This window comes from Pholcus phalangioides, unplaced genomic scaffold (genome assembly GCF_987345545.1).
Source record: "Pholcus phalangioides strain wild (caught in Gottingen) unplaced genomic scaffold, Ppha-v1.0 ptg000024l_1, whole genome shotgun sequence".
Classification (NCBI taxonomy): domain Eukaryota; kingdom Metazoa; phylum Arthropoda; class Arachnida; order Araneae; family Pholcidae; genus Pholcus; species Pholcus phalangioides.
The window spans coordinates 2,597,242-2,624,749 of record NW_028301616.1 but is presented as its reverse complement, the minus strand read 5'-3'; the positions used below and the strand labels follow the sequence as shown (position 1 = coordinate 2,624,749).

Sequence of the window (27,508 nt, the reverse complement as noted above, 5' to 3'; positions counted from 1 at the left end):
TCCTCGAAACGTAATGGGCCAGGTTCGACGTGGGTGTGGCCCTATCTCAAGATGTTATTAGACAGTTTTTCGAAAATGCTCAGCTTAATGATGATGCTGATGTCCCACATCTTTCAGAACTAACAGTAAATCAGAAAATTCAATTTGCCATCACATTTATTAACTTTAAAACTTTTTTTTTTTCCAATTTAGTGCAGGGTCGTGAGAATGAATTCAAGGTTCAACCTGAATAGACGGTGATGCGAACGAAATTGAACGTATATGATATGCTCTCACGGGCTGGAAGTGATCCAGAGCGACACGCACGAAAATAGAGATCTAAGGGGGGGAGAGAGATGATGATCATCATCATCATCTTCGGCTGGAAAAAGAACGAGATGAAAGATGATGATGACGATGAGAATGTTTTTCAATGATTTTCTTGTTATTCTTTTTTGTTTTTGTGGCCACGAATGAAAGATGTCGTTTTTGTGACAGGTTACGCTGTGAACAGATCACCTTATGAGATAACCTCGCTGTAACTCTTGGCTTCTCTCTATACTTTTGTTCTCTTTCACTTTCAACTTAATGATTTAATGTGAGTCACTGGGTACACACATTTCATGCTTGCGGAATGATCAAATGAAGAGTACGAGGGTATCCCGTATGTGGCACAGCTCAAAAATTACCAATCGGTTTTTTCATGTACCGTTCGAGTAATAAAAAATATTGGATGTGATAGAATGTGAAAAAAAACTACTTGAGAAAGGATTCCTTTGTAAGAATCTGTACGAGGGGCACGAGTAAGTTGGACGTCCAAGTCACTCTCTCAGCTTCAACTTGGTCATCGTCTTCGGTGACCTCTTCCTAACCAGATCATGACCCGTCGCTCTGTCTCAATGAAGAGATTTCGGCAGGAGCTCGAAGACGACCTGGGCCATGCTGGAAGCTTGCGTGCATGTGTTGTGAACCTAACGTGAAGTTGGTTTATGTGTAATGCTTGTTCTGCGTAGTGCTCCCATCTGCCATCAATTTTTTTTAACTATGAGTGAAGTGTAATGATTGAATAATTGTATCGTTGTAGGCCAGTTGTTCTCTGCGGCGAGACTTTTCAATGGGGAGATCGGCTTGCATTCGCTCCTCGAGTTGGAGTCCGAGTCCTTGCGATGACCACTCAACCATCACAGCGGCAAATAGTGTCTTCAGTGACCAAGGACCGCTATTGATTTTATTCTTTGGTCGTCGTGAAAATTCAATCTCAAGGCTTTTTTAGTCTTTTTTTTTATTTCCCAACTGCAAACATATAATACACAAATACTCACTTGTTATACTACAAACACTTTGTGACCACAAGGGACTGAAAAGTCCTTCCAGGAGGCCTAAAGGAATTGGTTTATTGAATATCTTTTAGCAACAGCGCTAATACATTTATTAGATATGTTTTACTGTATTTTTTTGTATGTATTTCTGAATCAAAGTTCAGTATTAAATTACTTATTGTGAAGCTCAGTAGAAACATATCACGCGTCATTTCTTTTTTATTATTGTTGCACTCTGAGCAATCATCATCTTTGACGTTCAAATACTGCTGCTTCTTGGCCATATGAGAAATTCGCTCTCAGATTCTTCGATGACTCTGCTGATAGGATTCTTTGGTGAGATCGCAGAAATTCAGTCTCGTTTCTTGTTTGATCATCTACTTCGATGACCAAGGAGGAATTCTGCTGATTGATGTCCCCTGGACATCGCAGAAATTCACCCTCAATAGCTTCAGTGTGGTCATCTTCTTCGGCGACTAAGAACCGCTGATGCTAAGGTTCCTTAAGTCATCGCAGAAATTTATTCTTACACAGCTTGAGTTTACAAATCTTCTATTACTAAGATCAGATGTGATAAATTGTTTTTTCGGACATCGCAGAACTTTACTCTCAAGAGGACACTCACCGTCTTAATAAATAAGGAAATCAGGTAAAATGAACTCAAACAATGCTCTTCAGGCCTCAAGAAAAAGTACAGGGAGTCCATAACTTCGTGAATAGTTTGAATATTCATAAAAAGTGAGGGAATTGATCATTTTAATGTGGTTTTGCGAAAAAGTAATTCTCACGAAGTGGTATTTTTTTCTTTTTTTTTGGTAGAGGAAAAAAATTCAGTTCAAATTTGTATTGATTGAGGTGGTGCACGAAAGCAAATCCCTAGAAATATGCAAATCAGAATCCTATAAAATGCAGGGTTTACGATTAACGTCTCATTTCTGAATTTTCATGTTACAAGCGCGTGCGTAAGATTTTCATTGCTATGTCGACATCGGTGGGTAACATTGGTGGTCGACATTGGTGAATTTGTTTCAGCTCAGCCACGAATCGCTGGCTGAAGCTTTATATAAGAACGTTTCGAATCCTGAAGTGACTTAAGCACTCAGGTCCATCTCTTTCTGATTTGCTTTTTCGTGCAGAACCCTCTATCGACAAAATTTTAACTTTTTTTCCCAATAAAAAAACCCACTTCGTGAAGTAAAATTTTTCTCAAACCGCATTCAAATATACCGATTCCTTTAATTTTATGAATTTTTAAATTCGTCGTAACGAATTTATGGGACACTCTGTATCACAACTGGCACGTGCATTACATACTTTCGTCACCTTCTCACTTGGCCACCTCTCACGCACACGCTTCTTATTCATTAAAAATTTCATCACCTTTCTTGTTAATGAATAAAATTTTATTAATTAATGAAAAATTAAGCAAACGAATGTCTCAAGGAAAAAAAAAACTCTAGCGTAATATTTATATTCCACTCAAATGTTCCGAAATTTGAGAGGGAAAAAATGTCTCATAATAACTATTAAAATTTTTTAATGTATTACTTTTTTTTAATAGAGTCTTTTAATGAAAGGTTGGAAATGAAAGGTTGGCAAAAAAAGAAATTAATTTGTTCTTTAACGAGAACAATTGTCGCGAGGAATTTGAAACGTCTTCTTGATACAAAGAAAAGAATTTATTCCGTGATTTTCTTCTTTTGTAAATTTCTAAGTTGAAGTAATGAGTGAAAGTTTCGAGATTCTTGGATGATGAAATCGAACATTAAAAAAATATATAAAAGTCTCTCATTAAAGAGTTAATGAATGGTTTTTATGTGTTTTTTTTTCCTCTTCAGATTCTCTCTGAATCCGAGATCTCTTCTCTGTTGTGGATGAAATTTCCAGTGCTGTGATGACAATAGCGTCTTCAATGGTCGTTGATTTTTATTCGTCTTATAGAAGAAAATTGTTATATGCTAACTTTTCAGTATTCGTATTACATGTTTTGTTTGATGTTATTCCGGGAGAATGAAGTTATTTCGACATGTGACCGAATTGAACTTGGAAAAAAAAGTGTGTCCCAAAAAATCTTAAATAGTTTAATATCCATAAAATTTGAAGGAATCGGTATATTTGAATGTTGTTTGCGAAAAATGTTATCCTCAAGAAAAGGTGTTTTTTTGCCACAGAAAAACAATTTATTTTAAATTTTTGTCAATAGAGGACACTGCACGAATACATTCCTCCGAGGAATTTCTAATGAATTGGAACATATTCGGAATGCGCCATGTATGTGTTGTGTACCCTTAACATGAAGTTTGTTTCTTTGGGAACACTTTTTATGTGTGCAAGAAGTGCTGCCATCTGTCTCCCGAATTCGGGGAAACAACGTGGTGGATTATTTCTCCTGTTTCTATATTAAGAGTAAGCTTTAAATTTTGTAAACTTGACTTTCTCTTTTTGGAGACACTTTTTTTACCGACTCGCATTCACGCCTTGAAGTTGAAAAACAAGTGAATCAACTTCAGCTAAACACAGAAAACCAACTTCAGCCGACCACCGCTATGACGTCACTGGGAGTTCGAACCCGGATCTTCTCGCTGCAGGTCCACGGGGACTGCTTACCCGACCGCAAAGCAGGAATTGTTTGAGACTGGCATCTAAAGAACGACGAGGCTCAATGACGGAAGCTCACGAAAAGCATCATCTTGATTTTATACCCCCTTTTTTCAAGGGCAGTGGTTGGTTTAGTGATGCAGAGGAGAGTCAAGTACCCACACCAAATGGAAACAGACGAATGTAACGCCTCCTCCTCTTTCAAAGGAAAAACAATTTTCGTTACTTTTCTCATGGTATGTTCCTAATTTCCTCACCAGTGTATTTTCTTTCCTCACGCTGCTTTAACTTATCACGGGAGCCGTTGCGTCAATTGATTACATCAAAGAGCAAATGAATTCTAACGAGTAGATGGGGCCACGGGGGAGAGTGTTTGACTTCTACGTATAAGGCTTCCTCTAATCCCAATAATAAGGGGTAATGAATACTCGTGATTGGGAGACAGAATCGATCGAGTAGACATGACGTTGTTGTTTCTTAGTTGGTACCTCGAATAAAGTCCCAGTATTTTTTTTCAAATTACTAGTCACGGTCCTGTTAGTGTTATACCACTACAACAACTACTGTTATTGTTATAACCCACCGGTGCATGGTAAACGTAAATGGAAATGGGATGAACTGTCTCTCGAAGACACGAGGGAGATCTTTTCTTTTGCGCGACGTGATTGGGTTTTGTTGCTTAAGTCGTCTATCTGAAGGAAAAGACGGATTGTTATTTATTATACACCAGAGGCTCTACCGTGATTGATGTCCATTCTTCCGCAACAATTCAATTAGATCTCGCTCACAGACAATGTCCTCCAGATAGGAAACGGCGCCCGAATTACTCGCGCCATTTTATTATTATCTTTTTTTTTGATGATGAAATAACTTACAACACACACACATAACTAACATTACACAAACGATGTTAGTATTAATCGGAATAATTCCATATGATTATTGATTGATCCATCATCTTGAATGGTGATCTGGCAACAGAGATTAAAGCGAGGTCCCTGGGAGCTCTGGATTCTGTTAACAATGAACAGCTGCCATTGAGAACCAAATTATAGGCTTAACAAGATCTTTTTGATACTTTGGATACATTCAACACTCAACAAAGAGTTTCTTCATTATGTCTTTTAAAAAGCCATTCTATAAATAATCCTTTGCACCGCCATCTCGTGGTATAAAAAAGAATGTGAATATTAAATGGCTTTCACTAGGAGCCACTTAAGGATGCGGCCCGTTTCTTCCCGATCAAAAACTCTTCAATTCCGTTCTCTCTGTCTCAGATTGGCTTTTCCCTGTAAATGTTCTCGAAATAAGTCCTTTGAATGAATCCATTGTTTGTTGGTGACACAATTCCGAGCAAGAATTTAATGGCAATGCGATAACTGGTCCCATTATATAATTAAAAGCCTCCTTGGCACTAATAGCCCACCTCGTAGAGAATATACACATAACAAAACAAAATTCTTCACAGGTATATCAAAAAGAAAGACCCAGTTTAAATAATGGACACCATTGTTCAAAAAATAGCATTATGTGTTACTTTAATATTGTGTATATTCTTGATGGTTTTCTTTTCTTTTTTTTAGTTTAGATACAGTGAATTTTAATATGAAAATTATTTTTACTTAAAAAAATATTCGTTTTCAGACAATTTTTTAGAAAAAGTGTCTTACTATATATAGTACAGCTCCTTTAAAAATCGTGCCGGGACCTCTTAAGCGGCATTTGACGAGATTATCTCGCCTACTTGAAAGCCTCTTATTTTAGCATTGACAAGACCCGATATTTCGTACAATATGTCTGCCGAAACGTCATGCTACTGCGCGTTTTACAGAGAATAAAAGTCTCGGTCTCCATAGTGTGTAGGTTTATACTCTTGCCTGTAGTGCAAGAGGACCAGGTTTGATTCCCGATGGGTACTACCAATTGTTTTTTCCGAAGTGTGTCTTGTTTGTTTTCCTTCAAGTTTGCATTAAGTTTAGTTCTATACGCGGGGGAAAAGAGCACAGTAGAAATTACCTCAATAGTTCACTATTAAAAAAAATGCTTCCCTGGTACAAACGTGGTGATATGCCATTTAAAGACCAGCTGCGATCTAAGCACCTTTTAACGAGTAGAACGGAAGAAAACATTCCAATTCCTAAATAAGATAATGTCTGACTTCCTGATAAGATAATGTCTGACTTTCTGATAAGATAATGTCTGACTTTCTGATAAGATAATGTCTGACTTTCTGATAAGATAATGTCTGACTTTCTGATAAGATAATGTCTGACTTTCTGATAAGATAATGTCTGACTTTCTGATAAGATAATGTCTGACTTCAAGACAATGTAAACTTCCTGATAAGATAATGTCTGATTGTTGTCGAATATACAATTAGAAGCATTGACCGGAATTTTCTGAAGCTCATGTCAACGAAGTTTTTTTTGTTTCACTTGAACAGAACTTGAACGACGAAGCCCAATGATAGACCGTCACGAAAAAAAAAATACACTGACCATCTGTGTGAGCCCTTACTTAACGACGTCGGCTGCGTATAGACGTGGAAAATAGTGTATTTATGTGCAAGCTGCTATTACCCTTATTTGTGTATTCGAGTTGAGAGATTTCCCCTATTTCTGTATCAGTTGTTAGAATCTCTATATCCATGTATTAGGTGTTAATTTTCCCTATTCTGTGTTGTGCAAATTACCATAGTTCCATGTGTAGGTATTAATTTCCCTTATCTTTGTGTTGGATGCGTTAATACCTCGTCCTACAGGTGCTAATCCTCCTACTTTTGTGTTAGGTATTAATTTCTTTCCATTTCTGCATTAGATGTTAATTACTCCTATTTCTGTGCTAAGTATTGATTTTCATTATCTCTTTGTTAGTTATGTTACTTTGTTAGTAATGCTTTCCCCTATAACAAAATAATAATAATAATTCCAAGGAGGAGGGGAAAAACTATCGTTTTCTGTTATTTATACTGCAATTAATAATATTATACCATAATCCGTCTTACAGGTGCAAAGTCTATAGGTGCATTTCTCCTACTTCTGCGTAAGGTGTTCTTTTCTCCAATTTCTGAATTGGGCGTTGATGTGTCCCTATTTTTGTGTTAAATATTAACACAATCAACGCTCGCTTTTACGAACCTCCAATTTACGAACTGCATGTTTTTACGAACTGATCTTTTAGTCCCAAACGTTATACTATTCTTTAAAACGCCCTTCCCATTTACGAAGTGTCGATTTTACAGACAATTTTTTGCATCCGTACAGGTTCGTATGAACGAGCGTCGATTGTATCCCCTATACAAATACAACGCCACAACAGGCAAAATGCTCAACGAGGTGGCTGAGAAAAAGATGCCCATATAAATATATGGATGTCATATATTTCAAAAATACAGCAACCAAACAAATTAAAAATGAAATTAATAAAAATTATAAACAATATATTCGGTTTATAATTTTTATTAATTTTCTTAACTGTTCCTAGTTCTGTGTCAGTTGTTAGTACCAACAATCTCTTAGAAGCTTTAAACTTTGTTCGATTAAATAAAACACCCCCAAGAATTTCTCTAGACCTTTTCTTAGACGTGTCGCGAATGTTCGTCGTGTTGTTTATCGATTAAAGTGTCTGGGAAATTGAGTTTGTCGAAATGAAACATGAAGTTTGCGGTTTGTATATTAACATTTTCATGGGCTGCGACAACATCAAGGATATCGAAAAGAACGTCCACATACAAAAAGGAATACCCAGGAAATCATATTTACTGCAACGTCTGAACTCATTAAAGATTTCTTTGAGGTTTTGTAATAGCAAAAGACGTGCATATTTGACGCATTTTGATTTTTTTTTCGATGTAATAATATATGTTTATCTTTTATTTTTACTGTTCAACTCTTCTTTTGTATATATATATATATATAACCAATCTTTAAAGTCTCTATTGATACGTACAGATATAATAAAAATCTGTAAAAGAGTCACCTTCTGAGCGACTCTCTTAACCCTTTAAGCGATTTTTAAAATTTTTCTGATCTGCATTAAAACTGCCACATTGGAAATCACCAAACCTTCTAGAAATTGCCACCTATTTTTAAGAAGTTTTTTTTTTCGATTGCGAGCTGATAAATGTTTTCCCCTATAACAAAATAATAATAATAAAAACAAAGAAGAGGGATTTCTCTTCCTTGGAAGAGGGACTTCTTCGAGGAAGGAACAGATTTCTGTTATTTATACTGCAATCAATAATATATTATTCTACCTTGAAGGAAAAACGAAAACACATTGTCTCTCTCCTCTTCTGTTATCAAACTTTGAACAAAAGCTGACTACACTCACTGACTGTCATTTAACAGGACGGAGGGAGGAAAAAAACATGTTATCAGGAGAAGAAAAATTACATCTTTATTTGGATTTGCCGTTTTGAGAGTTTTAAGAACTCGAGATATTTCGTGATATCCGCTGTAAAGGAATAAAATCGGACAACCCGGGCCCCAATTTTGTTTTGCCCTTTTAGGCATTTTTAAAAAGTCCTTGAAGGGTTGAACGCTGAATAGAACTGTCAGTTTCGGAACTTATTAGACTTCTGACACCGTTGCCCACCAGAAGAGACCTGTAAATTATGTCCATTGCATGTTACCTTTTCGATCCCTATTTCCCGCAAATGAGTTCTATATTTTAATCAGTGTTGCTAGTCGTACCGTGTGAATGCGAGTTTTGAAAGAAATGTCCCAGCGTCCTGAAGAGTGTTTTCGAGACGTTTATGCTCCCCTTTATTTCAATTTTTAGAGAAAGAATTAACGAAATACAATTTGGAATCACAAATAAATTGATTGGAGTTCGTTAGAGCTCGTGTTAACGAATTTTGACCTTTTCTCCCACATTTTTTTTAGTGATTTTTCACCAAAAAGCATCGATTTCACGCAAACATTTTTTTTTTTCAAGTAAAGGATTCATAAAACGGAAGCAGTGTATGTGTGTGTTTGTGTGTGAGAGAGAGAGAGAGAGAGAGCTCACACTCACACCACACAAGCCACAAAAATATAGTTACCGGTATTATATGGTGCATAAAATTTACGCCGGTGTGAAGCTTCTTCACTCAGAAATAACAGATGAAATTTCAAGGCAAACATAAAAGTATAGTAAAGTAAAAATTTACATCGGTGTGGGACAATAAAACAAGCAATACATAATATCATATGAAATGTTCCTCGTTTTGATGCTACACACCGGTTTTAAACACACGGTCAGTTTTAATTTCAGAATTATTGGAGATATCTTTGTTTTTATTTCATAGGTGGCAGCACGAATCCTACGTTTTTTCTCTCATCCATAATACAGCATAAAATGTAAGTTTTTATTTTGTTACACGCTTTATTTTTCTTCCCAAATCTGGTACAGGGTAATTTTTGAACGCCTTTTTGAGTACTTTTTTAATTGTAACTACACCTCTACGACGGACGGTACCAAAACCGATTTAAAACCTCCCAACAAGAAAAAAAAATATTTTGACATTTCGGCACCCTTGTAAATAAATCAGCATGAGATCGGAATATAGGCTGTCCCAAATTGTTTGCACAGCGGATATCTCTGCAACCGTTGAATTTAGAAACACACTTTCAACTACAAAAAATTTTCAAAAATGGCGAATGGCTACTCAAAATGTCTTAAATTTCCAAAAATGCCGTGAACATAAAAAAGAGGAAAATTAACTTTATATGTAAACCCCGTGCGCTGAAATTTTCAATTAGTGAATTATAAATGGTCTGTGAAAAGTTATTTTTAAAAAAAATTGCATATTTTTAAATGCAATGCGATATTTGACTCAGCATTTATCGCGAATGTTTGAAGGTTGTCAAATCACGGAACGTAAATAAAATTCATTCAAAGTTGTAAAAATTCTGTAATTGTAAGAAAATTTTAATTGTTATTTATGACGAATAAAAAAATAAAATGGTGTTCATTTTATTTGTGTATATTCCCTAAAAATGTCAATTTTTATGCCAATGGAAACTTGTCAACACAGTGATAAGTCGCTAAAATGCATAGGGATTTTATAAATTTAAGAGAAAAAAATATTGCGCATTTAAAAATTCGAATTTTTTTTTTGCAAATGACTTTTTAGAGCGGGATCTACTTTTCAGTAATTGGAAGCTTCAGCGCAAGTGGACTGTATAAAATGTTAATTTTCTATTTTTTATGTATAAGACCCCTCAAATAAATATTGAGATTATAAGTAACTGTTTGTAATATTTGAAAAACTGTTATAATCGAAAATATGTTTCTAAAGTCAACTGTTGTAGAGAGATATCTGCTGCGCAAACAATTTGGAACAGGCTGCATATAAATGATTTAAAATAGAAATACACAAAAGAGCTTATAAGTTCGAAATTTCATCAAAGAGTTCATCGTTTTAGACAAAAATCCTCTTTTGTCTGAAACGTGAATTACATTCCTTAAATATATTTTAATGAAATGCAATAGGAGCCGCGAACTCATGGCGAGAATTGTTAGAGCTGAATCACGAACAAAAAAATATATATATTTACATTTGACTATGTCAGCAAACAAATTTTGAAAATTTTGTTACATCAATAATATCAAGTGCCGAAAACAATTTTTCCCCCGACTTTCTTTAGATAAAAACAACTTTCTTTAGATAAAAACAAAACGTCTTTTGAAAAAATTTTCTCAATAAATTTCAACCTAACTAATCCTGTTTATGTAATAACAGAATAAAAACAAACAGAATACTTATAAAAAAAATTCCTTAAGTAATTTCAAAAATGGAGATGAATGGAATTTCCGATATAAGGAGAGAAGAGAAAAAAGTGAAAAAAAAACAACTTTTTCTAGAAAAATTTCTATTTTTTGGAGATGCACGAGGTGGGATCGATTATTTTAATGTTTCCGCTCTTCAAGAATTCTTATTTTGTCAATTAAAAGCGTGAAAACGTTTAAACATTTAATAGCATAACATCATTTTTGAATTACTTTCGATGTTATATATCAGGGGTGAACAACCTCATCTGTCCGCGGACCATATATGCGGTGTTTCCGTCACTCGCGGGGCCAGAAACTTGCATATTGTATATAGGTTTGCATTATAAGAGGCACTCCCGTAAATTCGACCGACCCAACTTTCTTGCCCCTTTTTTTGCCTTATTTTCAACAAGGCTTACATGAATGTTTGAAATCAAGAATTAACATTATTTTCACGATATAAATTATATTTATTAATAATAATGCTAAGTCATAATTATCATGTCATATAAATATATTCATCTCATGTTTGTCAAACATATATAAGGGTTTTCTTGTTTTTGATTAACTTTCCAAAATTCATCTGGGCAAGGCCCGGTGGCTTCATACCCACAGGTAGCCCACACATGGTGAAATCTGGTGCTATGATGTTTGAGTATATGCAAATATGTAAGCTATAACTTCCAACTTCGGGACCGAGATCCCAAAACCATCACTTTGCCCGGTGGCCGAAGATTTTGAGATGGCCCTGCATTGGAACAGCACAAGAGGGAAACTCACCCTGAAGCAACCTTTCGGACATCGCGGGACAAATTAAAATATTCCATGAATCGCAAAAGAGAAATAATACTGCGGTATCTAGATTCACTTAGTGGTGTCATAACGGGTGGGCCCTGTGAAACCCAGGGCTCTGAGTCAAACAGGAACCCTATAACATCGAAAAATTTATTTATTCTGAGAAAAAGTAGGAATTAAATATAATTTTCATTGATTCTAAACTTTTTTCCTTAAATAATTCAATGATGAAAATTGACAGGGAGAGGGAGATTGAGAGGGAGAGAAAATTGCAATATATATATATATATATATATATATATATATATATATATATATACAATCTTTTCCAATAATAATTTCGTTGTCATTAGTTCTGAATTTTTTCCAAAAAATTTCAGAAAAATTACTTCTTTCACCAATTCTACAAAACCTTGTTTTATGGAGGCATTTTTTCTGCATTTCAATAAATTCTGTAACTTTTTCAGCCCGTGGCCCCCCCGGACCATATTTCTTTTCGCGTGCCCCCCTCCCCGTCTTATCCAGGGTCCTACCGTCATCCAAGATTGAGATCATTTCTGTTTATCGAATTGAATCGAATGAAACTCAATTCATAATGAACAAAAATTTTAAAATAAAGATCGAACTCTGGGAACCCTGTGCGAGGCAGGAATCCAGAGAATGCCGGTGATGATTGCTTTTAAGGGCCTAATAATATATGAAAAACAGGTCTGTTTGAAATATAACGAAGGATCCAGCGGACCTACACAATAAATCAACCCTCCCAACACATTTATCTTAGGCTAGAGTTGAGTAAGCTTCCTTGTTATTTTAGGGAATGATGCATGGCCGTCTCGACATCATGGGTCCTTAGGCACAGTGTTGTTTTGGGGGCGGGTCATGCTTAGCTCTAAGTGACAGCTTACATATTAACACACATTTACATTTGAAATAATAGTACCAGGTCTCATCGTGTAGGTCCCCTTTGGATATGAGGCCCTAGGTCTTGCCCACAGGAGCCCATTGGTTGAGATTGCTCTGGTTCTATGAACAGATCTGCTGGATTCTGGAAGTAGTCACATTTTTCATCCACAATATTTCTCTTCGGGGAAATTGTACATTCCCTTCCATAGTGTATGATTTCTTCACAGATCTGTGTGACCCCCCTTCACTACTTGTCGTGGCTCCCCTTTTCATTCTATTTTCACCCGTGGCCCCTTCCCTTAGAATATCCCAGGTAAGGGGGCCCATATGGCTCCAGGTTGAGAACCACTGATGCAGACGATACGTCAAATTCCACTGGACCTTTCTTAGCACGGAACTCTCTTCTCATAATAACAACGACAGTGGAAGCATTTTAATTATTCCTGCCATCATAGGCGGATACGTGGGGAGGGCTCAGGAGGCGACCGCGCCCCTTTCACGTTCCGGAAAAATTTGTATTATTAGCATAGGCGGAAGGGTTGAGGTGGAAAATCCTCCTCCCCGTTCATTATACAACCGCAACCCTCGTTTGAAGAGCCTGCATCCGCGTGTACCTACCACCTGTGAAAGATTTTATGAAAATGAATCGGATTGTAAAGCACTTACCGATAGAGCTGTCGTAGGCGCAGATGTACTCGGAAGTCATGAACTGCCTGGTCAATGAACTTTTTCCGACGTCCGGGGCTCCTATCACGAGCACCCTGTACCTGACAGGTTTCGGACCCGGTATTTCATTAGCACTGGCACCTTCCACAGTCTGTTGAACTTCGAGTGTCTGCTGTTTCGGTTCCTGACAAACGATGCCGTTCTCGACGGCGTTGTTCGCAGCTGCACTAGCTGCTGCTGCTGCTGCTGCTGCCAACCTGCTGGAATCGTCACTGGCCAGTCGCTGGACAGGCGAGTGTCCACTACTCAGCGAGGCGACGCTGTGGGCAGACCTCGACTTGGATCTGAAGGAATCGCCTCTGTTGATGACGCCCTTATGGGTAACGGAGAAGTTCCTGAGTCGCAGTATGTCGGACTCGTCACCCGGTAAAGGTAGGGATTGGTTGGAAGCCAGACGCTGGGGGTCAAGATCCGACGGTAGGGTCAAATCGTTGGGTATACTGGATATTCTATGGCGGAACCTCTGGTTAGGATCAACGCTGTGAGGACGCCTCGCTGTCCTCATCGACTGCGAGCGGCTGACGCTGGACGAAGGTGGACCGATGGCCCCTCCATTGAACAAGGAGGTCCCGGGTTCCCTCAGCTTCTGGTTACTGCCGTTGCGACGCATCCTCGTCACCGAGGGACTTCTCGCAGCTGGCGACGACGGTGTCACCGACGGTTGGTGGTGGTGGTGCTGCTGCTGCTGAGAGTGATGGTGCTGGTGGTGCTGATGATGAGGCGCCTGTTGGTGTCTCGAGCGGCGGCTCGATCTTGTGCTAGTCGAACGCTGGTCGCAGATGACGACCACCTCGGGTGATATGACTTCCTTCACCGACGCTTCGTCTTCTTCTAACACTCCGGCTTCGACGACGACGGGCCCGACTTCTCGCACTTGTAATACTTCATCTTCGTCATCGCCGTCGCCCTCTACAGTGAGGATTATACCTGGCATCTGGCCCGATCTTGGCGACAGGGGAGGCTGAGGACCGAAACCGGAATAAGCCGCCGCTTCTTCAAACACATTATCGCTGGATTCGAGCATTTGTCTTCTGAGAAAAGTCGTTGTTGATTGAGCCCGGGGCTCGACATCTGCCAGGGTAGACTCTTCTGCCAACATTATGGGGTGATAATAGCTCTTTCTCTCTCTCTCTCTACCTATCTATCTGTATCTCCTTCTAATCACTTTTCTATGTCTTTTCGAAGCCAGAAGACATATTTGTATGTTATTTCCCAGCACTTTATATGTCTTGTAATTACTTACACAATGAACGTAAAGAAGTATTACAATTATATGACAATCTATGAGATTTTTCTCCCCCGAAATGCTTATGACATCCACAGAAATCTCTTATTATATCAAATTTAAAAAAAAAAGAAATCAAAACATCATCTAATTTCGCAAAATCCCTGTCAATATTACCAACTTTTATTCCGAAATTCTTCAATGAAGACTGTATATTTGATCTATTATAATAACCAAATAAACCGCGTAATATTGATATCCTAATGAAATATCGAAATTTCACTTCTCTGAAATCACACCAAAAATTTTCCTTGGAATAATTCTAATCAAATTCCTTCAAGAGATTTCTCCGAACATTGCATTCCTATTAAATTCCATGTCCTCATTGTAAGATATTTAGCACCGATTTATTCCTCCGAGGTTTCCAGTCAATTTCCATGAAACGAATGAACTCTTGATTCTTTTATCGTGTTTACCTGGAAGGGAAATAAATAAATGAATAAATTTATATACAACTTGAATACAACGATTTGAGTCTCTAGAGAAAATACATTGGAAATATACGATGTTCATTGAAAAATTTATGCATCTTATCTCGGAAATTAATAGCGGAAGTTATCCGTTATTTTATTGTTTTCTTATTCTAAATAAAAATGATGGAGGTGAGAGATTTCGAAGTAAACAACTCTAACACGATGCTGTATCAAAAAAAGAAAAATTGTATCGAATAATGTTGACGTTTTATGTAAAGGCATACGGTGTTTGCATCTCTACAATGTTTATCTCTCGCTCGTTCGAAAAATTTCTCTTTAAACTCGTATTTAATTTATAAAATTTACGTTCTCTCTCTCTCTCTCTCGAGGCTTTTAAAAATTAGGAAAGAAAGCTCTCAAAAGAGATACATAAGAAGCGTCTAATGGGATTTAGAGCTCATTTTATAGACCAGAGGTTGTCAAACTGTGAAACGTACTTTTCCCGTACTTAGAGGAGCGAGAATTTCAGAATTTTCAAAACTGTTCGTTATAGCAAACGTTTTCACGTTTTATTAGTGAAAGTGTACGATAAAAGGGTATATAGTTTTCATCTAGATTATACATGCTCAACCTATGGCCAGCGGGCTAAATGTGGCCTTCGGACTCATTTGATGTGGTCCGTGACTTCGAACCAAATTTTGTAAAAATGAACTAAGTGGGACATTTAAAGATCACTTAAGTCTTATGTGATCCGTGTCACATTTACAGACTACTTGAGTGGTACGCGACGTGTTTTCAAATTAATGAAGGCACCCGCACTCTCCTAAAGGTTTAACACAGTCTTGGTCTAGATTTTGGAGGCTCAGTGGAGGCACTACTACTACTACTACACCAGACACACATGCACCTCGTCCATATTCCTCTGCGGAACTTCTAACGAATCGGTACATGTTGGAATGTGTGTGTACGTACAGTGAACCTTCCGTGAAGTTTGTGTCTGTGTAATGCTTGTTATGTGTAATGCTGTCATCTGCAATCAATTTTTTAAACCATGAGTTTTTCTCAGCTCATAGTGAGTGATGTGTTATGATTGAATTACATTTGCACTGTGCGTAGGTCTGTTGCTCTCTGTGGCGAGACTTTTTAAAGGGGAGATTGACTCGCATTCGCGCCTTGAAGTTGGGAACCACAGAAAACCAACTTCAGCTGACCACCACTGTGGCGACGGTAGGGTTCGAACTCGGGACCTCGCGACGCGAGTCCGTCACTATGATCACTCGATCACCAGAGTCGCTGGAGGCACTACTGCATGAAAAATAGTATTTTTCCGACATCAATTAGTACGTTATTTACGCAATATGACCGCTAAAATCTTCACTTTTTTTGTTCATAATAATGTATTGAGTTCATTCGGTTTTAATGAACACGGATTATTGTTGATTTTCTCGTAATTTAAAAAAAATATATTTATTATGAATGCCTGATAATGATAACTTTTATTATTTGATTGATTTTTAAATTAAATTGTGTACTTGGTGTGTATAATAAATTATTCCTTAATATTCCTAAGTGTCTAACTATACCTTCCAGTAGAGATGTGAGGATTCATCTACGTATTATAAAAATCTAAATTTTAATTTTTAAGAAAAATTATTGTTTTTGTATTATTTATAAAATGGCTTCTGTTTTAAAGAAGCTTGTGCAACAAAAATAAATAAAAAATTCTTTTTGATATTTTTAAATACTTTGAACTTTTCTGTGTTTGTTTTAAAAATTTTGTTCCATTTGCAATGGAAGTATTTTTAATACTTTTTTACTCACGGTTCTGACATTCATTGATTAACTTTTTTTAAGCGGCATAGCAGAAATCATTCGACCCCTTCAAAATGGCATCTATTTTTTTAATTAAGTAGGTTTTCCTCTCGATTTTCAGCAGAGGCAAAATAAATGGTGTTGGGAAAAGTGTTCTATTGAAAAATCAACTATAGAACATATCTAATCTTGCCAATGCTAAAATAAGAGGCCGCTAAGAGAGCGATATACCTCGTCAATGCCGCTTAAAGGGTTAGAGATAGTTTGCCTTTGGAACGCTCTTTCATGAAAACTTTGACCGCGATAAAACATTTATCGTGTTTTATTATCCACCTCGGGAGGAGGGGGTTGAGGAGAATTAACTTTTTTAACAGAAATTCTTCTAATGTTTTGAAACTTTTCATGTATTATGACTCAAGTTTCGCATGTTTAACAAATGGATTTTCGAATGAAGTAATTTCAAAAGTGATTTAATGTCATAAAATATGAGTAAATTTCCGCGATTTTTTTAAAACATTACATGGAGCTGAACTTCATATTTACAAAATAGCCACTAACGAAAATCGGAAAATTTCTTGTCAAATTATATAAAATGTGCACAAAATGTAAGGAAAAAGTAATATTGCCTAAAATCTCAACAGAAGTTTTGAATGTTTTTTGAAGATAAGTAATTATTCCCATGGGAAACAAATTTTGTGCACTAATAAGTTAAATGACATACTGGTAATATGCTAATAGTTCGTAAAATTAGATTAACGAGAGGAATGACGAAAAAATTTTACTCATCTTAATATTCTTACTTTGAAAAAGGTACTTTCTGGATATTAAGGGGCCTCGTACCGTGAAAAACTATGCTCTAGTACAAATGTCGGTAAAAACACTTGAAAGGCCTACTAATGCTTCTATTTCAGCGCCTCACGACACAGTGCGTGAAATAAGGAAGGCAGGGTCGTGTCTCCAGTGGGGTAAATATTAGCCTGCTTCCCCAATATGCAAGAAGCTTGGGTTCGAGTCCCGGTGGAGACCATATGACTTTTCTTTCCGAGTTCACCGCGGCATAAAATCCAAGAAATATTTGTTTCCTTGTTAAAAATACTATCTAGTCATTCATTTATTTCAAATATTTTACTCATGTTCTTGATTGTATGTGCCTATGTTAGTATAACATAGCACATTATCCTATGCATATTATCCTATGTTAGTATAAAGTATTACATACCTTTGGATGCTTAGTTTTTTGTAAATTTTCAAAAAAGAACATGCATTAAAAACCGCTTGTGCGCGTGCATGATAAAATATCATGATATCAATGTATTTGAATACAATTGATTCAAAATATACAAAGGAAACTATTCAGTTCATGAAATGAAACAAAAGTTTCGGATTTCATTGACTCAATGTTATTTTAAATCAAGTTTTGCAATTGAAGGAAAAACTTAATTTTGAAAATTTCAAAATTTTTTGGAAATTTGCAAATTTTTTAAAACTTAATCCCGAGATAAGAAACAGTTTTCTCACCATTAGTGTCCAAAGCTGTGGGAAAAAAAAAACGTACTTTTTGGTTTAAATTTTGATATTCTGAAAAAAAAAAATGATGGTTTTTAATGTGGTTTATGTTTTCAATTCATACTAAAAATTTAAAAATTACTAATAAAATTTTTGAAATGCATTTATTTTTAATTGTATGGTTTTAGTGCCAATTATTCTTAATCTACCAGACTCATATTGCTTAAGATATTTTTTTTGAAGTTGTTGCATAATGACATTAAATGCCGTCGATTTTTAAACGATATCAATTTTCATGTACCCAACTATAGTGCTTCGCATAAGCACTCATTTTTTTACTATTTTTTCCGAACTAAAATTTTAAATCAACAGTCTGTGTTCTTAAATTTAATTAAAATAGTTAATAGTTAATTTAAATATCAAACATCATATAAAATTTATTTTATAGTTTGGTTTTTTTTTTGTTTGCAATTTTCTTTCCATTCATGTTTCTATCATGTTTGTGTGATCTCTCCCTCTATATTGTACTTTTTACATTTGCTTATTTTTGTGTAATCTAATTTTTTAAACTTCGTAAATTTAGAATTGATATAACATTTTTCTACATATCTCAACTTATAATGTTCTTAACCCATTCACGCCGGTTGGCAAGAAAACTTGTTATTCCAAATTTTAATTTTTTCGTTGCCAATAAATAGTGGGAATGGTTTTACTCAGTTTTTGTTTTCTTTCTAAAAATCAAAGTCGTCTTTAATGGGTTAATTAAATAAATAAGGTATATCAAAATGCTTAAAATAATTTACATTGTCAAAAAAAATCAATTACGTGTTCTTTTCAACTATATTCTGCACATTAAACGAGTGAACGGATGGAATATACATATAGATACAGAATATACAATAGTTGTATTTTCAGCCGAACTTTGCTGGGATTCATATGCAGTATTGCTCTGCATCACTGAATGCTATACATATATCAATATTTTGAAATGTTTATACTACGGTGAATGTGTGATAAAATCAGTTATTATACGTAACAACCGGTTATTATACATACTTACCAATCGTCTTGGTAAGTTTGATAAGTTTATCACTTTTACCGGTGACTATCCATAATACCTAAGCGTCAATGGTGAATTTGATAAATACTGAAAACATTACTTTTACCAACGGTTGCGCATAACAACCAGGTGTCGTTGGTAAATTTGATAAGTACTTGAAATTTATCGCCTTTACCTGTGATTATGCATAGTACCCTGGTGTAATTGGTGAATTTGATAAATATGAAAAAATTCCAAATACATATAGTATGCGTGATGAGTACAGTCGGACCTCGATATAATGATAAAAAAATTTACGATCGTACCCCGATATAATGATACAATACATGTGTATGAATTTTCATATGTAGTATATCATATAGTACGATTTATAATGTTTACCAATGACGCGACACTGGAGGTATAATGCATGATCGCCGGTAAAAGAGATAAATTTAGGGAAATTTATCAAACTTATACGACAATGCTCGGTGATGATGTGTAATAACCCGGTAATGTACAGGCCTAATATAACCGGATTTATCATATATACGTGTTACGTGTGAATATGAATAAATTTGATTTGATCTACATATTATTCGTATTTTTATTTTCGGAATCGAATCCAGAATAGCATCCAAAAGCTTTCAACAGATTTCGGTGGAAAACATCTCGAGGAAGAGACCAAAAATAACGGAGGAGAAAGGTTAATGTTACGCATCTGAAAAGTTGAATTTAAAGCTGAAACAGGCTCTGCACAAATATTGATAGGATTTGTTTTCACTTTTTCCCATAAGCAATTTTGCAGCGTCTCATGCGCTACATACATATGAAAACACGAAGCAATCGCATCGCGTTCATTGTCCCGCTTGAATTCCGGTCGGTGTTTACCAATTTTTAGTGTGCCGCAGACCAATCTGAAGATCGACTGGTTGCAGAACTTATCATAATATGTCGCGTATAGGCGAAGAAAAAAAAATGTTCAGATGATTTACGACGTTGACGACGATCACAGGAGGAATAATTCCGGAAGGAATTCTTTTATCTGGATATTTCGTCCGATCTTTTCGTCCAGGTGTGATGTATTATTGCTCGATACTGTAGGTATTGAGCGCACACACAAAAGGTAATTTAGCTGGGTATGACGCTATCGTGATGATTTACGAAGATACAATTGTGCCCGATTGAATTTCTGAACCGCAATGACTATACCAAAGTATCACTAATACCACACAGAAAATACTCGTAAACACTTCTTTGAAAATATTTTGATGAATCAGTGCATTCTAAGAGATACTAACCCCCGGCTTGGCAAATATAATTCGCAATACGGGGTTTCCCGGAGGGATCATTTATTTTCTCCAGAAAAAAAAAGTAAACTTTACATCCTACTCAACGGAGCACCATTAACCTCTCGCGAGCAGCAATTTAGTGCCAACGGGGCTCATAATAATTATTTTACATTCTTGCATTGTGAATGAAAACATTTATATGCTTAAGGACATACGTGTATATACATATCAGTGCATGCTGAATAAGAAAAAGTTGCAAATATGTACAGGGTTCCCATAAATTCGTAGTTTTTTTTAAACTATGAAAAGTCATAAAAGTTGAAGGCATTGGTACATTTGAATGGGGAAATTTTTTTTTAAACCGAAGAAAATTTTAGTTTGCATTTTTGTCGATAGGGGGTGCTGCATGAAAGAAAATCACGGAATTCTGGATCTGAACCTTTGTTCAATCCCTCCTGTATCCAAAACGTTCGTGAAGCTTCAGTCGATGATTCGGGGATGAGGTGAAACAACTTCACCATACTGCTTTTTCCTGAAATGTCACATCACAATAAAAACTTTATGCAAGCGCTAGCAACTGGAAAATTCATGGCGCCTGAGTGGTGCAGTGGTAAGATATTCGTCTATTACCATGAAGGCTATTGCCAGTTTCGCGTGTGCGATGCCGGGGAAGAAAAAACACAGGTAGCAAGTTATTTCCATACCGAGCCTGAAGCGGCGACCAATAGATGGCGTCATCTAATCCGACCCAACTCGATCGGTAGTAAATTGCTGTATAATGATATGCCAATTAAAGCCAAAAAGTATTGCCAAAGACAAGTAAAGTCGCCAATAAAATTTGTCAAAGGCAAAATAAAATCGCCCATTAAAGCCAAAAGTATTGCCGAAGGCAAGTAAAATCGAAAATTACAGCCAAAAAAATTGTCAGAGGCAAGTAAAATCCCCAGTTACAGCCAAAAAAAGATGGTCAAATGCAAGTAAAGTTGGCAGTTGCAGAAAAAAAAAATTCAAAGGCATTAATTTATATAGACAAACGATGTCACTCTCCGCTGTTCATACGAAGTAGGAAGGAAAATGTCTGTCCTCTGTAGTTCAGTGGTTAGAACACTCGCCCGGACAATGAGAGATTGGTGGTTAGATTCTCTACAAATACAAATACAACGCCACACCAGGCAAAATGCCCAACGAGGTGGCTGAGAAGAAGATGCCCATAACAAATATGGATGTCATATATTTCAAAAATGAAAATTTATTAAAGGAATGTGAATTTTCTTTCCGAACTACATCTCGATCTCCGCTTGGTTATCCAGGTTTTCGTACTTCATTAATTTATGTCATGAAAATAATCTTGATTCTTTTTTCAAAAATTCAAGTGTCTCGTTAAAAATAAGAGAAAAAGAAATGGGACCATTTATGAAAAGTTGAGACAACGAGAAAATCACTGGACGATTCCGTGAAATTACGGGTCATATGGTCAACTACTACATATAAATTTTTGGACCCGCGAGCGGCAGAATTATTGCATATATATTGCCCGAGGACTGAAAAGGTTGCGCACCCATGCTGTGTATCCATATTAGGAAAAATGCACACATACGCGTATTATTCGTATTTTTCTTATTGGAATCGAATCTGGAATAAGCATGCAAATGCTTTTAAGAGATTTCGGTGGAAAAATATTCCGAGGAAGAGAGAAAAGATAATGTTTGGCATCGGAAAACCCAACCTTCAGTTGAATTTAAAGCTAAAACAGGCTTTGCATAAATATTCATACAATTGGTTTTCCCCTTTTCCATAAGCTATTTCGAAGCGTCTCATGCGCTGCACACAGGGACGGGCTTAAGTATTTTGCGGTACGGTGTAAAAACAGCTTTGCGGTCCTCTAAAACGGGGTTTCCCATATCCATCAGTACGCACGAACACCCTGGTACATGCCTGGTTCACATTGGCACCCGAAAACCAATATCGAACGACTATGTTTCATGGTCATGGAAAAAAAAAACCATTCGACGGTAAATTTGGACGACAGTGCCCGTTGCCCAGGAAGAAATTGCAAGTGTGTCTGTTCCCAGACCATGGCACCCAAATTTTGGAACAGGGCCGATTGGATGAGATCTTTCGCGTGCCCACAGGTCAGACTTTACACGGGCCTTTCTTTAGGGAATTTATAGCGGGGGAAAACAAAATTATGAAATTGTCCTGTTACCTTCAAACTGGAAAAGTATGAAAGCTGTTGGGGGCTAAAGAACCGATTATATCTACTCCAGGGCCGCAACCAGATACTCTTCCAGGCGTTCAAGCATGGTACGTTCCTCGTGTAATTTTGAATACTTTCAAAAGAATTTAGAGCCCCCACAGGTCCAACGCCCGGGGCACTAGATCCACCAGCATCCTCTTGGCTTAAGGGGGGGGGGGGCGTTCTATGAAAAACTGTAGGCCAGATGGTTCGATATCTGGATTTTAGAGGTTTAGACAGAATTTTAAGCTATTTGCTTTGTGTTAATGTTTAGTTAAACGCTAAGAACGGTAAATTCAAAACGTAATCAAAGTATTTTATCCTATTGTGTGGCTCCTAAAATTTAGCGGCACAGTGCTACCGCACCCTTCACACCTGCCTAAATCCGGCCTTGGCTGCGTACATATGAACACAAAGCAATCGCATCGTGTCCATTGTCCCGCTTGAATCCCGGTGGTTGTTTATCAGTTTTTATTTTGCCGCAGACTAGCCTGAAAATCGACTGGTTGTGGAACTTATCATAATATGCTGCCTATAGGCGAAAAAAAAGGAATGGTCGCGGATGATTTACGATGTTGACGATGATCTCAGGAGAAATATTTCCGGAAGGAATTCTTTTATCTGGATATTTCGTCCAGATGTGATGTATCGTTGCTCTATACTGTGGGTATTGAGCACACACAAAGGGAGATATAACTGGATATGACGCCATCAAGATGATTTACGAAGATAAAATCTTTCCCGATTGAATTTCTGAACCGCAATGACTATAACTGATACGAAACGGAAAATAAACCTCGTATAAACACTCCTTTGAAAATATTTCGACAAATCAGCGCATGTTAAATAAATGAAGAAAAGCGTTGCATATGTACTGGGTCTCCCAAAAATTCATAGTTTAAAAATTCATAAAAATTGAAGGAATTGATAGATTTTTAATATTTAGTTTGTAAAAAAGTATTTTTCCATTAAAGGGGATTTTTTTTTTTGGTACAGAAGAAAAATAAATTTAGTCCAAATTTTTATAGATAGGGGCGCTGCACGAAAGCAAATAACAGGTTTCTGGATCTGAACTTTGTTGAATCTCTTCTGTGATGAAATACAAATAATAATTTCAGAAAAGTGAAAAAAATAATTTCAGATTGAGTAAAATAATTTGTGAATTATTCGAAAAGTGAAATGAACAATAAAATTACTGTAAAAAATCATTTCAAATTCAGTGAAAAAAATATTTTAAAATAAGTGAAAAAATATTAATTTGAGAAACAGTGAAAAAGACAATCAGAATCCAAAAACGACTGCAATAATTTAGAAGAACCTTGCTTTTCCTGTCATTTCAGAAACAGTGGAAAAATTATTAATGAGTTATACAGTCGAATCCCAATATAACGAATTCCAAGAGACAAAAAAATCCCTTCGTTATAACGAAATATCGTTACAAAGGAATTCCAAGTGTTTTCATCGTTCCTATACAAACTTATCTGCGGGAATTAGAAAAGTGTTCGTTAAAACGAGATTTTCGCTGTAATGGTATTCGTTAAAACGGGATTCAACTGTATTAGAAAGAATTATTTCAGAATAAATTAAAGAAACCCATTTCAGAATCGATGAAACGAATAATTTCAAAATTAGTGAAAAAAAAAATCGTTTTGGAATGATTTACAAAAAATGGTTTTAAAATAAGTGAAAAAAAGTAATTTCAGAAATAGTGGAAAAAAACTTCACAATTAGTGAAAATCCAAAATTAAGGAACACCGTCAATAATTTAGTTTTAACCCTGTTTTTTGGGAGTCCTGAATGAACTCCGGCTCCGTCAAGACATCACTGTATACATCACATATAATGAAGCTTATTTTTTTCATTTTTTTCAAAACTTCAGAAGACTTTTTTTTTTCAAAAGTCAGACGAACCCCGAATGGGTGAAATGGTGATCTTCGGAGATTCCATTTCCGTTTTCTTACCCAGATAAGAACCTCCAGAAATGAAAATTCCGTATCATTTACATTGCGCATCAAGTTAGGAAAATATCTTGGTATAAAACATCCACTATCTTCAAAGTAAACGGAAGTTATACCAATAACAAGATGGCAGGATCGCAACACTCGGAATATTTGCATATTCCAAGAAGGTAAATGGCTTGGAAAGAAAAAAGGAAATGCTTTTATACAGTTTTTCTTCTCTCTCGCATCCGGGTAGCTTTGATGTCGTCTCGTGGATGTTATGAATACATTAACACAAAAAAATAGGGGTTTTTTTCCATTTGCTTTTTACTGTACGTGTTTTCGAGTTGGGGCCATTTAAGTGCGATAAAACATTTATGTTTTAACTGTTCATCAACAAGGAAATTGCTTGTCGTTTCAAGTGACTACTACTTCTACTACTATTACATCGTACATGCACCTCATACTCATTCCTTTGAGGGATTTCTAACGAATCGGTATGTGCCTAAATAAGTGTTGCGATTACAAGGTGTCTCATAAATTCGCAAATTAATTTAAAAATTTATAAAAATTGAAGGAATTTGTATATTTGAAAGTTATTTTCACGAAGAGTGTTTATTTTGACGAAGAAAAACTATTTGGAATTTTTGCCGATAGAGGGCGCTACACGTACGTTCATTTTACATGTTCGCCATTGCTGTGCGTTGAGAGACAGCTGATAGCTTGAAAACCACAGCGGAAAAAAAACTTCAGCCGACCACTACGGTGCAACCATCACGAATCACCACTTTACGATCAAGGACGTAATATTGTGGTCAAATGCCAGTGGAATAAATTCAAAAATGTTCTCGCTGTTTTTTCTTCTCTCCTCATCACCGCGAAGCTTTGTTGGAACCCTACGAAAAAAAAGATAGTTCTTTTTGCCTCCGTGATGTATCCTTCTACTATATCCAGTCAAACCTCGTTAGTGCGTCACCCGGTTAGCACGTCACTCCGCTTACAAGATCACTTTTTGGAAGTCCCAATTATCCTCATGGTGGAATTGGCACAGCTATTACTTACTCCGTTTAACGATTCACTCCACTTATCAAGTCATATTTTTGCTCTCCCAAGAGTGACTCATTAACAAGGTTTGACTGTATATCTAAAAGCGGAAGAGATCACATAGGTGAGGGTGAAAAGAGAAATCCACTTCGTACCTACCCTATTATCTGTAAGTATTGCAGACAAGAGAGGGAGAGACAAGATATATATATAAGTATATCTCTCTTTTATACTTATGTATAATACTGTTTTCCTTTCATTTGGGCTTTTTTTTTTCTCACTTTTCTACTTTTTTCTTCCTTCTTTTTTCTAACACGTTATTAGGATAGGACAAGGGTATAATATTTATCACCGATTCCTTAAACAAAGATAATCCGAGTTTCTTGCCAATCGCTTGTAAGCTAAGCGGTTAAATTCGTAACTTCATCCCCAAACGACAGCACAGTCACTAGCAACACGTACTAAGCGCACAATACTAGATGCACTCTTGAGCCGGATCCACACCAGCAGATTCCCGCGCAGCGCAAAAACCAGTTCCGAGGTGTGACTAGCAGAGCGCGAGCAATTTAAATATTCGGTTTTGTGTAGCCACAACACAAAACTGGCTTTTGTGCCGCGTAATTCTGCAGAGTTCTGCTGGTGTGTGGATACTTACTTCTTCACTCAGCAACCAAATTCTACAACTGATCGCATTCAGAAGTAAAACGACAATAAATTTAACAGTATGGTGATAATAGACAGGCAAGTTAAGAACAACAACGACAAACAAAAAAATCTCATAAATGAGATTGAATAAACATCGGACACGATTGAATAGAATTTTTAAGCGTTTGAAACATACATGCTCAACCAGTGGCCCTCATAGTCATTTGATGTGGCCCGCGACCTCAAACCTAATTTTGTAAAAACGAAATAAGCGGCACATTTTCGGATCACTTGAGTGACACGCGGTGCTTTTCTAAATCATTTGAATGAGCCGCGGCACATTTACAAAGCACGTGAGTGACCCGCAGCACGTTCTCAAACGAATGAAATGTCCCACATTGTTCTAAAGGTTGAGTACCCTTTCTTGTTAGCATCTGTAAATTACTTGAAATTCGAATAATTCTCGATTTTATGGGAAATTATTCCATGTTTTGACTTAAATCTGGTAAAATATCGTAGGAATTAGCAATATAAAATTCGGTGAAAATATAAAGCACTTGAAAACATCAAGAAATTTCTCGTCGCGGGTGGAATATTATATTAAGTGTGCACGGAAATATAAACGTGCTGCGGAAAATGATATATTCTGTTATATTCTCTCGACAACAGGCGTTGAAACTGGGCTTTAACGCAATTTTCTCTCTCGCAAAAAAAGGAAAAATAATGAAAAATAATAATTCCGATGGACACGTTCGTCCCTGGAAAGCGAAAAAGACAAAAAAAATGGCATATTTTCACGTCTTTTAACTAGATTAGGTGAACCTCATACGCGCGCCAATATTAATATTTACTTCTAGGAAAATTCTTTCATCATTTTTTCCTCACGCACGAGAGAACGGGGGGAAATAATTTACAATTTATTTTAGAAAATTCTTCTTCCCGTAGTTATAAATGTTATTTCATAGATATTTCTCTAAAAAGCAAGGATGCTCATCCTCTTGGAAAGTGCGGGCCACTTTATTGCTTCGAAAACGTGTAGCGGGCCACATCAGTGACCTGTGAATGTGTTGCGGGCCACTTAAGTAGTTTGTGAATGTGTTGCGAGTAACTTAAGTGGTCTGGGAATGTGTTTCTGATCTCTGAAATGGTCTGGGGAAGTGCCACTGGTGACATATGTGATCTATAAATGTGATGCAAGTTGCTTAAGGGATTTAAGAATG

General features: G+C 36.4%; 1 protein-coding gene across 1 annotated transcript in view; it reads right to left on the bottom strand.

The window, feature by feature from the left end:
• LOC149068576 (uncharacterized) overlaps positions 1-27,508 on the bottom strand; it is a 133,234-nt gene that overhangs the window by 85,649 nt on the left and 20,077 nt on the right. The window contains exon 2 of the mRNA XM_089250712.1: positions 13,017-14,777. Coding sequence (XP_089106838.1) covers positions 13,017-14,175 — 1,159 coding nt within the window. The 5' untranslated portion in view covers positions 14,176-14,777. The remainder of the gene's footprint in view (positions 1-13,016; positions 14,778-27,508) is intronic.